Raw genomic sequence first — 12,317 nt, 5'->3', positions numbered from 1 at the left:
AAGCCCTGGCCTCACTCAGTAGGTTAAGGATCCAGGGTTGCCATGAGCTGTAGTGTAGGTCGCAGACACGGCTCAGATCCAGCGTTGCTATGGCTGTGTTGTAGGCTGGCAGTACTAGCTCCATTTAGATCCCTAGCCTGGGAACCTCCATATGCTGTGGGTGCAGCTCTAACAAGCAAAGCAAAAAAAGAAAAAACGAAAAAAAAAAAAAAGAATAAAAAAAATAGCTTCAATAATAAACATGTACTACTTTCATATTCTGGATTAGAATGTAAATAGAGCTTAAATTAAAAAACATGTAATGGATCAAATTTTTAAGGAAGAAATAAATTTTAAACTATACAACAAATGCTGATGAAAAATAGGACTCTATTGAATTTGGTGCAATAAATCTACTGCATTCATTGGTTTGCCTTAAGGTACTGGATATTGGAAATATTTAACTGGTTTTAAAGAATTTTTGATCTTATACATTATCACTCTTTATATAACTGTTTGAAATTCCAAAAAAAAAACCACCCCAAAACCAAAAACAAACAAAAAATTCCAAGGCTGAATTTTATCTTTCAATAGTATCAATTCTTTATCACAGCTATCTTCTTCTTCTTTTTTGTCTTTTTAGAGCAATACCCATGGCATATGGAGGTTCCCAGGCTAGGTAGAGGTCTAATCGGAGCTATAGCTGCTGACCTACACCACAGCCACAGAAATGCCAGATCCCAGATCCGAGCCTCGTCTGCTACCTACACCACAGTTCACGGCAACACTGGATCCTTAACCCACTAAGCAAGACCAGGGATCGAACCCGCAACCTCATGGTTCCTAGTTGGATACATTTCCATTGCACCATGACGGAAACTCCTATTACAGCTATCTTCTGATCACCCTCATAAACAGAAGGGATCATTCACAAGAAACAAAGACAAACTTAGTTTTTGCAATTTATTATTATTTAGTTTAAAGGGCAAGTTCAGTCACTAAATATAGATCTTTGCTGTTTGTCTGTTTAGGGCTTTAGGGTGGAAGAAGGGGCATTTAATGAATCTGTATTCCATGAGTACACCAAAAGGAAAGGATGTAGGATGATGGTGGTGGCAGAAAAAAATGCTGATGTAGTCATTTAACATAGTTAACCTGCCAAATAGCCAAAAATAGCCTGGCTAAATATTTTGTTCCAAAAACCTATTTAAGTATCAAAATTAAATTTAATTTAGATGAAAATTTAAGATAAAGAAATATTCTGAAACTAAAAAAGAGTTCTTGCATACTTGTGCAATTCTTTTTCTTGCCGCTGTAGTTCTGATGATAGCAAAACATTTTCCTTTCTTAGAGAACGGCATTCGGTTTCCAATACATTCCATTCCTTTCTCAACTTCTCTAGTTCACCTAAAGTAGTCCCAAAACACATCTGTTAATATAGGAACATAACTACTTTTTTCCCCCTTAATGTATATTTTATATGACCATTTTTCAATTCCTGTTACTTTGCAGTTATACCTCAGAGAAATTCCCAACACCTTGAACCTCAGTAATATTTTTTTCCCCACTTCACTTTGTAAAAAAAATTTTTATTGGAGTATAGTTGACTTACAATGTTGTGTCAGTTTCAGCGTACAGCAAAGTCAATCAGTTAATACATATATCTATAGTTTCTCAGATTCTTTTCTCATATAGGTTATTACAGAATATTGAGTATATTTTCTTCTTCTGTACTAGTAGGTCCTTGTTAGTTATCTATTCTATACATAGTAGTGTATATATATTAATCTCAAACTCCTAATTTATCCTTCCTTGTCACGTTTCCTCTTTGGTAACCGTAAGTTTGATTTTGAAATCTGTGAGTCTGCTTCTATTTTGTAAAAAAGTTCTTTTGTATCATTTTTTATTAGATTCCACATATAAACGATATCTATATGATATCTGCCTTTCTCTTTCTTCACTTAGTATGATTATCTCTAGGTCCATCCACCCACTTCACTTTTATAAGACAAATAATTTTTAATAGTATTTAGGTAAAAGGTATAATTAGAAAAATTTTCAATTTATTGTAGAGCTCATACACCTGAGGAATGTTTCTAGCCCCAATACAAAAACACTGCTTTATACAACCAATTGTTATCAAAGAGAAAATTAGCCTGAATGGTTATTTTGTATAAGATATAAAGTTATCATTGTCAAGAGTTAAGAGTTTTAGGTAAAATACATTTCTCACCTCGTAGCCTAGTTGCTTCTTCTCTCTGTTGGTCCTCACATTGCTGACATCGAAGCTGAAAACTATTCTGCAGACTCGTGATCTCTTTCTCATATTCAGATGCTGCTTTCCGCCACCGCTCAAGCTCAGCTCGCACCTTCTTAAGCTCTTCTTGTAAAGAAGCAATGTCAGTGTCCCGCTCAGAGGCAGCCTTTTTTGCTGCTTGGTGAAGGAGTAAAATCTCATCTCGGGCACTAAGCAACTCATCTCGAGTGCTTGTAATTTCACTGTCCTTCTCCTCCCGGAGATTCTCAATATTGATGTGTAACCTCTGCAGTTGGGCTACAAAAGTATATTTCCCTGTCATTTTCTTAGTCCATAGCAATTAGGAATAAAAAAACAGCCCATATGGGATTGTAGTTATTACACAGCCCAGGCTATCAGAGCTGTTTGTTGCTTTTGATTAAACTGTATAAACAATTCATGTTTAATGCAGAAAATGTCAAAATACAGAAATACAAAGAGAAGGAAAAAAACACACAAAATGATCTTTATTTTTCCCACACAGAGAATATTACTTCTAACATTTGGTACTTACTCTCCTAGATTTTTTCTATGCATTTATACACAGATAAAAACAAAAATAAGGAAGGACTGTAATGTATACATAGTGTTCTAATTCCTGTTTGTGATAAATACTTTTTGGTAACCAAAAACTAGTTATACTCTAACTTTTTTGACTAATTCTTTATTTTAAACATTTTAAACTGTTCTGTTTTAAATTTCTACAGACAATACTCCTTATAATGCAACTGTGATTTTTTTTTTCCCTCGGGGTGAATTCCTAGACATCGAATTGCTTGGTCAGATGGTACGCATTAGAAAAACCTTTGATGGTCTTGATTCCATTTTCTATTCAAATGTCAACTCCTTAAAGAAGCCTTTTCTGATAGCTTATCTAGAAATAGCCCTGTCATTTTCTTTTTTTTTTTTTTTTTGGTTGTTGTTGTTGTTGTTGCTATTTATTGGGCCGCTCCCGCGGCATATGTAAGTTCCCAGGCTAGGGGTTGAATCGGAGCTGTAGCCACCGGCCTACGCCAGAGCCATAGCAACGCGGGATCCAAGCCGCGTCTGCAACCTACACCACAGCTCACGGCAACGCCGGACCCTTAACCCACTGAGCAAGGGCAGGGACCGAACCCACAACCTCATGGTTCCTAGTCGGATTCGTTAACCACTGCGCCACGACGGGAACTCCAGCCCCGTCATTTTCTAACTCTTTACTCTGTCCTTACTGAACGTCACATTGTATATTTATTTGCTTTTCCTTTTCCACTAGATTGTGCATCTCATGCATGCTATCCTCAATACTAGAAGAGTAAATCATCAAGAACTATTCGTTGAGTTAATGAATTAATAACATTAATGAATACTGCCTAATCAAGAAAATTATAGGCAGAAAATTAATTAGGGGGATTTAAGACTAGAAGAGGAGGGGGTTGCCTCATAAACATTAAGGAAAATATTAGACCTTTTAAGTTTGTAGGAAGCATTAAGAGCTTACAGGTTAAAAATCTGAAAAGACACAATGGCCCAGGGATAACATGACTGTGGATAAAACCCTGAAATATAGATGCTGGCACTAGGGGGCACTCACTGATGCCTGCGTAAGACAGCTTTAAGACAAAGGGGAAGCACAATGTCATAGAACCTTTAGAGATAACTGCCCATACACAGTAGATGATGGAAACATAGATTAGAACTAGATTTATATAAACTAATGGATAATGGCATTAAACTATAATAAGAGGGTAAAGAGCTTTCCTATCTCAGAAATTCTTGTTTGACCAGAATACAATTAAAAACAATTAAATAACTTAAATGGCCTGCTCAAAAATAAGAAAAGAAAGACTTTTTTCTATGGGATGTTTTAGGGTAAATATCATAGGCCTCACATAATGACTTCCCATTTTTTCTTAATGGAGATTACCTATCTATTTAATTTCTTCTTATCCTACCTCTCAAACTAAAAATTTTAAATTACATTGGTTTCTTCTGTGACCATGAAGGCAAATTAATTTTACTTTACGAATTTTACAACATCATGGGAAAGACCTCTCCCAGAGTATCTCACAATTAGAGCCTCAAAGTATGAGGAACTCCAGTTTGAAGAAAACCCTTGACATGTAGGGAGGGGTCTTTCAGGTCATTTCTGTAATTACCCTATGACAGCCCACACAAAGAGACAGCAAAATGGTGGTTATGAAGAGCAGCCTTTACCAATGAAGGCAGTCAGGGACCATTGTTCTGTTCCATGTGATAAATTAATTTTTGTTGCAATGCAAGTGTGTTTATGAGCATTAGAAATAATGCTACCAACGGGCTAAGTGCAGATGCACAGAGCTACTCAAACTGACTGCCTGTCTGAAGGCCTCCTCTATAGTAAGTCACTATATAACCCAAAAATGACACTCTTACCAAATCTGTACCTTCACCCCTGTTCTTTCCACCCAAGTGTCCACTACTGGGAATACTAGGGAATCTTCCCTTTAAAAAAAAAAAAAAAAAAAAAAAAAGCCCACCAAGAACCCAGTTATAGTCTCAGATTCTAGGGAAGATTCAAAGCCAGGAAAAAATGGGAACACTTTGCATTCTTTATTTCCATTCCTTTTGAATCATTACAAACAAACAAACAATAATAATCCCAAATAGCCTCAGAATGTTCCATACCTTGAAGAACCTGTATTTGTTTATTGGATTCCTCAACTTGATTTCGGTAGGCTTTTCTTTCTTCTTCCAAAAGAGCTAAAAATAAAGCACAGTATATCTAATTTTGTGATTTAATTAAAGTATTCAGAATTGAGCAGCTGGAAGTTTCTAAGCAATTCTCTTCTAAAGCTCATTGAAAGAAACAAAGGTTAGGCAGTAAGTATTATCAGTATTAGCAGTTAGATAGTTTAAAGATTTTAGGAGCATAAAACAGTAGTAAGTCATAAATGTATTCAACTGAGTAGTAGAGTTTTCTAGACCTTGTATCACCAAGATAATATGTGCTATTCTCTGCTTGAGAAGCATTTTTGACAGTTGTTAATCAGCATTTTGAGCTTACATTTGAAAAACAGACCTAAATTCTCATGTTCACTGCCAAGCACATAGTAAGTACTTACTGCCAGGAAGCTCACAGATCCCCATGGGATGTGAATCTTCCTCCTGGTCAGAAAAGCCTTTTTAGAGAACCCGAGGACTCCTTGCAGCATTAACTTTCTCCTCATTCTAAGACTTTGTAAGCTACTAATTGACTGCAACTAGGCAGTTACTGTGAACAATACAGAAATGTAAGCTCTAGGGAATAGCACAGCATCTAACTGGCCTATGGCACTATAAATAAGCGAGCCTCTAGAAAAGAAAGTGGTTGGGACATCAGAAGATTCTATACCTTAACCTTGCCTGGTTCTTCCTACTTACTGAAGTATACACTATAAAATCACAGGGAATATAAATCTCCCTTGTCTTATATTGAGTAGTTAATATCAGATATAACTAAAACTTAGAAGTTTATATATGTTATTTTCTTTCCTTTTGTTGTCCTTAATATATAATTAACCATTAAGATCTTTTCACTGGCATGAGTCTTTCATGATCTTCACAAAAGAGTAGAGCAACTGTAACTCTCCCCACTTTACTGATCTGAAGCATAAGGTTAACCTCAGAGAGGTTAAGTAATGTCCCAAGATCACATATCTAATAAAGTTGTGGATTTGGATCAAGAGACCATGCCTCTGGACTTCATGTTTGGGGCCATTCAATTATATCTTATTGCTTCCACATTCCCTTAAGAATCAAAGTAATCTTGATCTCACCTTGAAGTTCAAAGCATTTTTGTTTACTTGCTCTAGCTAGTTCCTGGGCTTCAATCAATTCCTTGCGAAGATGCTGAATTTCTTGTTTTGCCTCAATTTCTGACTGAGCACCCTGCAAGTCATCTGACAAAAATATGTTTATTTTAAAAGCAAGAGTTAGTATCACACTAAAATCTCTACAACCAAAGATTAGCAATCTCTTTCATGTTTAGACATGCATAGTTAACAACAAAGCACAACTAAGTTTAATACAATTTAGAAGTAAATTATATTAAGCATTTTAGTCTTTTTTCCCCAGAGAAAAAATACAGTTAAATACATTATTAGTAATTCATGTCAGTGGCACTATAAAATATATATTAATATATATTAAATTATATGTTTTCACTTATATAAGACTAATATGCAAGGCCTGAAATTTAAGGCATAATGTTTTGTTTTGTTTTTTTGTCTTTTTGCCTTTTCTAGGGCTGTTCCCGTGGCATATGGGTCCAATCGGAGCTGTAGCCACTGGCCTACGCCAGAGTCACAGCAACGCAGGATCCAAGCCGCATTGCGACCCACACCACAGCTCACAGCAACGCCAGATCCTTAACCTACTGAGCAAGGGCAGGGACTGAACCCGCAACCTTATTGTTCCTAGTTGGATTTGTTAACCACTGTGCCACAATAGGAACTCCTGTTTTGTTTTATTTTGATGGCCACACCTGTGGCATATGGAAGTTCCCCAGTGAGGGATTGAATCTGAGCTGCAGCTGTGACAAAGCTGGATCCTTAACCCACTATGCCAGGCTGGGGATTGAACCCACGCCTCAAGAGTGATCTGAACTGCTGCAGTCAGATTCTTAACCCACCGTGTCACAGCGGGAACTCTAATATGGGCCTAATGTTATACTTCTTTATCAATTTTGAAATTTTTTGATAACAAGTCAGAAAATTTTCACTTGGAGCTTAACTGGAAATGGAAAAACAAATTTTTCTTCAAAAAAAATTTTTAGCATGATTTCCCTAGTTGTAGAATATAAAATAAAAACTAACCAAAAGCTCCACTGTGCTCACTCTGTCATCACTGTTTCTTCAACATTACATGAATAACAAATAAATATTTGCTAAATTATTAAATTATCTAACCTAAGTGATTTAATCAAAATAAAACCAAGCCAGCATTACATCTCAAATATGACCTCTCCCCTAATCTCTTTTCTCTCTAGTCACTCTACTCATCTTTCATTATATTAAAACTTTCTGCTACTTAACATTGTTAAAATAAATATATCATCAGGTAGGCCATGCTCTTCTAGTCCATTCTACTTGACTAACTATTACTTTGGTTTATAGACAGCTCAGGTATAAAACTGCAATCCATCAAAAAAGAGCTAAGAATAACATTTCACAATGCAATCACAGTATGTCTTAGATGTTATAAACATGTTTTCATTCTTATATCTCACGTTCCCTGTCAAAGAATTCTGACTCTGGGTTCATCTGTTTTAGTCAATCTATCAATTGTTCCTTGAAACAGTCTTGGTAAGGGTGAAGCATGGAAAGAGACAGAGAGAGAGAGAGACAGACAGACAGACAGACAGAGAGACACACACACATATTTTCCAGCGACAGAAGTACTGTCACAGTAAGCACAAAACTTTTCTTTCAACACCACACACTGCAGTCTGCAATGGGCTGAGCTCTGGATTTGTCTTTATGTAGGACAATGTCCTTAATTTTTAAAAGTATTAAAGCAGGAAGTACTATGATGCCTTTATCTTATTTTCCAAGTTGCTTGGCAAAAAAATCTACATAAAATCTTCCAGTAGATATTTCCCTACTTATATGTTAGGTTGGTTTTAACCTTAGCATTTGTAACAATTTGGGCTAAGTAATTCTTTGTTTTGGGACTGACCTGTGGATTGTGGTGTGTTTAGTAGGTTCACAGGTTTCTACTTGCTAGATGCCGATAGTACTTACTCAGTTTTAACAACCAAAAATGTTGTTATATTATGTAAAACTGCCCCATGGTGAGAACTATTGTTCCATGTTAATAATCTGATAAACAAGAGAAAACAAATCTCTACATAGGCTTCTTTTCCACAGAAGCATTGGCTCGTAATTATGTAACTACTTTCTGTATAGTCTAAAAATGATTTTAAGAATAAATATATTGTGGATAAAGGGAGCCAGTTCACTACTAGAGAAGAGAATTAAAGATATGGAAATAGGGAAGCCAGAATTAATTCTGTGGTATAAGGTATATATTAGAGGATGAACTCTAATAGATTTGAATGTATAAAAAATATAGATACAGAAATAAATATAGATACGTGAGGCTGGGTATGTACATACATGTATACATACATTTCTTTCTTTCTTTCTTTTTTTTTTTTTTTACATTTCTTTAACTTTTTCTTTTGGTCTTTTTTTGTCTTTTTAGGGCCGCACCTGTGGCATATGGAGGTTCCCAGGCTAGGGGTTTAATCGGAGCTATAGCTGCTGGCCTATACCACAGCCACAGCAACACCAGATCCGAGCTGCATCTGCAACTTACACCACAGCTCACGGCAACGCAACGTCGGATCCTTAACGCACTGAGTGAGGCCAGGGATCAAACCCCAACCTCATGGTTCCTAGTTGGATTCATTTCCGCTGTGCCACGATGGGAACTCTATACATTTCTTTCTTAACTTCGTTCACTAAGTGGGTATAAAATCAATAAGCACACCATATACTTAGATCTTGGTTTCTAAATATCATTCTCCATTTAAAAAACTAGAACTCTGTGGAGAAATGGCTGATTTCATGGCTAAAGCCAGGAGAGTACAAGATGAATGTAGAACATCCTTTTGTGTCACAAAGTAAGAAAGGGCTCAAAGAATGAGTGGGTCATGTCAAAAAGACATACAGGGGAGTTCCCATTGTGGTGCGGTGGTTAAAGAATCCGACTAGGAACCATGAGGTTGCGGGTTCGTTCCCTGGCCTCGCTCAGTGGGTTAATGATCTGGCGTTGCCGCGAGCTGTGGTGTAGGTTGCAGACGCAGCTCGGATCCCGCGTTGCTATGGCTCTGGCGTAGGCCGGTGGCTACAGCTCTGATTGGACCCCTAGCCTGGGAACCTCCATATGCCTCGGGAGCGGCCCAAGAAATGGCAAAAAGACAAAATAAAAAAATAAGTAAATAAATGGGAAGAAAAAAAAAAAAACAAACAAAAAAACAAAACAAGCAAAAAAAGACATACACGGCTCCCACTGTTCAAACATGGGACAATTGGAGCAGGAAATCAAAAAGGGACTTTTTGTATCAATCTACTTCAGACGCTTGGGAAGAGTCTCATGATGAGTACTGGTGGAAAGGGTTTAGACGAAGGTAAATGAATGCCTTACTGAGCTAAATAAATAAACACCCATTTTATTTAAGTGTGCAAGTCAAAAGGAAATAAATGTTTTTTAGGAACTATGATGAGGTGAAAAAATTAATAGAATCTGTTTTCCCTTTCACACAAATGGTGTCTTTAGAAGTGCCTCATGTATAGTCTAGGCCAGGGACCAGCTTTTCTCAGAGGAAGGCTAACTTCTATAAAGATGTCTTTACCACACAAGACTCACTGAAGAGCCAGCCCCAGCACACAGAATACATGATACCCTAAACACAATTTTGTGCTACCATTTCTTCAGAAGTATGTCTGGAGATTTAACTTAAATTCTGACCAAATGGGAGTGAGATACTCTAAACTACTTGGTTTAGGGCCAAATCAAAATATTTCTTCCTAAATTCTATTTTGCACATGCATGTCTGTTGAAGACTGGTATAGTCATAAAATCTGTTATGTCATCAAGTGACAGAAGTGATCTGGCAGAGGCAGCTAGCCAGATGGGTGCCATTCTCTCTACTACTACCCCCTCCTTTGGAAAGTCTGGTAGTTTAGTTGCAGGCTTGGTTGATGAGAACCTTCACAATGGAGGAAAACCACTTTCTTGTTGTATGTGCAGTCACATGACATAGTCCTAGGTGGCAGCCTATGAATTTAACTTTGGCAGTAGCCTCTTACTGTCAATTCTCAGCCCTTTGCCATTACATCTGACCAGCTGGGTTCCTTCTTGACAACTGGATCTTGAGTTGGCTCCTTTGTTCTTTCCACTGTTCTCTTTCTCTATCAACACTTCCTGCTATCACAGTCTATTCCTTTGCAGAGAATTCCTAGTTATTACCCTCTTTCTGACCAAGTCTTATCTTTCTCCACATCTGCCCCACAGAGACTGTGCTGCACTACACTTTTCAGCTGAGAGATGTTATTCCTACTTTTTTTGGCTGCACCCATGGCACGTGGAAATTTTCAGGCCAGAGAATAAATCCTCACCAGCATTGTAACCTGCGCCACAGCTATGGCAACGTGGGATCCTTAATCTGCTGTGTCACAAGGGAACTTCCTGTTATTTCAACTTTAAACAGTATTCCTATTTGTAAACGTTGGTATGATTTTAAAGAAATGCATGGGCGTTCCTGTCATGGCACAGTGGAAACGAATCCAACTAGGAACCATGAGGTTGCGGGTTCGATCCCTGGCCTCACTCAGTGGGTTAAGGATCCGGCGTTGCTGTGAGCTGTGGTGTAGGTCAGACGCGGCTCAGATCTGGCATTGCTGTGGCTGTGGTGTAGTCTGGCAATTGTAGCTCCAATTAGACCCCTAGCCTGGGAACCTCCATATGCCGTAGGTGTGGCCCAAAAAGACAAAAAAAAAGACAAAAAAAAAAAAAAAAGAAAAGAAATGTATGGCTCCCCTTTTCCTCTTGGTGTTCTCTAGATGATCTTTAACCAGCTTATTTGGGAAGCCCATCCTAACTAATGCTCCACTCCATCCCTGCCCCTGGCCAGAAAAACAGCTATGCTCTCCAAAGTTTCCATCAGACCCATTTATACTTATTACACTAGCAACATGTCTCCTTCCTCCTTAAGAATGTAGCTTCCTCATGGGTCTTATCTTTGCAACTCTTGGGTCAATAAATGTCACAAATAAATGAAAATGACTTTCTAGTCCTAGTTTCTGGTCTTACACTTACAATTGCGTTGCTAGTTCCTTAGGTGACAATACAAAACTAGGACACCTTTGCACATGAAACAAAAAACTTCTAATAACTATTTGGAGACAGTGGGTTTAATACAATGGTTTCAGGCAAATCAGAACCTACCGAAAACCTTCCTGTTCAGCAAGTGCCAGACTAAAAACATCACATTGTAGAGTTCCCTGGTGGCCTAGTGGGTTGAGGATCCGGTGCTGTCACTTGCTGTGGCTCAGGTTGCTGCTGTGGCACAGGTTCAATCCTTGGCTGGGGAACTTCCATATGCCGTAAGCACAGCCCCCTGCCCCCCCCAAAAAAAAAGAAAAAAAGAAAAACCCTGAAAACAAAAAACATCAAATTGTTTTTCTACCACATCATTTAGACTATGTCTCTAGTTCTTTATACATTCTGTAAGTTGGCAGTTGGATCGAGAATCTCGACCAGATTCAGTTTCTGGTCAGAGATTAAGTCATATGTGGTGTACACATTTCCAGGGTCATCTCAAATGATACTTCTTCCATGAAGTGCCTTCCTTCCCCATCTTCTAAGATAAACAAAAAGAAACAAATATAAAACGTGGACATTCTTTCCTTTTTCTTGAACTCCTAATGGCAACAACCACCAAAAAATAGCTTATCATGTTTCTTCTATCACCAATTTGATTAGAAACTCCTCACACCCCAAGGACAGTCTTATCAGACTTTGAAACCACTGGCGTCTCTGGCACAGTTCCCTAAATAGAGCAAACTTGCATTTAGATATTTCTTAGACTAAATTCCAGTTTTCTTTTTTTTTAAGAAATGATTTCAAGCATATACAATAAACTTGTGGATCAAGCCACAGCTTTATTTCCCTTGCAAAGTGGCACAGGAGTTCCTTGGTGGCCTAGTTGTTAAAGACCCAGTGTTGTGTTGTCACTGCTATGGCGCAGGGGTTTGATCCCTGGCCTGGGAATTTTTGTGTGCCATAGGCACAGCCAAAAAAAAAAAAAAAAAAAAAAAAAAGTGCCATACATTGGTTGAAAATAATTGCTATTTCAGGAAAAATTACTACTGCTAACATCATTTCATCATGGTAAATGTTCAATCTACTTTATTTTCCTAATCCTAGATGACTAACATGAAGGGTAGCACATCATACTTCTAAATAAAGACTAATTTTTTTTTTTTTAAAAGGAAACTTCCGCCGTGGCTCAGTGGGTTAAAAATCCAACTGTAGC

The 12,317-nt window shown here is 37.7% G+C and overlaps 1 protein-coding gene and 1 long non-coding RNA gene across 51 annotated transcripts in view; one reads left to right on the top strand and one right to left on the bottom strand.

The window, feature by feature from the left end:
- The window catches only part of SLMAP (sarcolemma associated protein), a 148,066-nt gene that overhangs the window by 13,011 nt on the left and 122,738 nt on the right, over nt 1-12,317 (bottom strand). For 26 of the 50 annotated variants that reach the window (XM_021069015.2, XM_021069013.2, XM_084988689.1 and 23 more), the window contains 4 exons: nt 6,052-6,174; nt 4,922-4,996; nt 2,213-2,533; nt 1,269-1,386 (listed from right to left, as the gene is read on the bottom strand). In XM_021069015.2, coding sequence (XP_020924674.1) covers nt 1,269-1,386; nt 2,213-2,533; nt 4,922-4,996; nt 6,052-6,174 — 637 coding nt within the window. The remainder of the gene's footprint in view (nt 1-1,268; nt 1,387-2,212; nt 2,534-4,921; nt 4,997-6,051; nt 6,175-12,317) is intronic. The other 24 variants (XM_021069037.2, XM_021069034.2, XM_021069048.2 and 21 more) reach the window with 1 other exon arrangement.
- Nucleotides 6,734-12,104, top strand: LOC146397356 (uncharacterized). Its single transcript, XR_014823391.1, has 3 exons — nt 6,734-8,502; nt 9,176-10,613; nt 11,296-12,104. It is a non-coding gene; the product is annotated as an uncharacterized LOC146397356 (long non-coding RNA).

This window comes from Sus scrofa, chromosome 13 (genome assembly GCF_054392235.1).
Source record: "Sus scrofa isolate SSC_HxYL_T2T_F1_AM1 chromosome 13, Sscrofa_HxYL_maternal_Yorkshire_Landrace_v2.0, whole genome shotgun sequence".
Classification (NCBI taxonomy): domain Eukaryota; kingdom Metazoa; phylum Chordata; class Mammalia; order Artiodactyla; family Suidae; genus Sus; species Sus scrofa.
The sequence above is the reverse complement of the archived record's forward strand: the minus strand, read 5'-3'. Positions and strand labels throughout refer to the sequence as shown.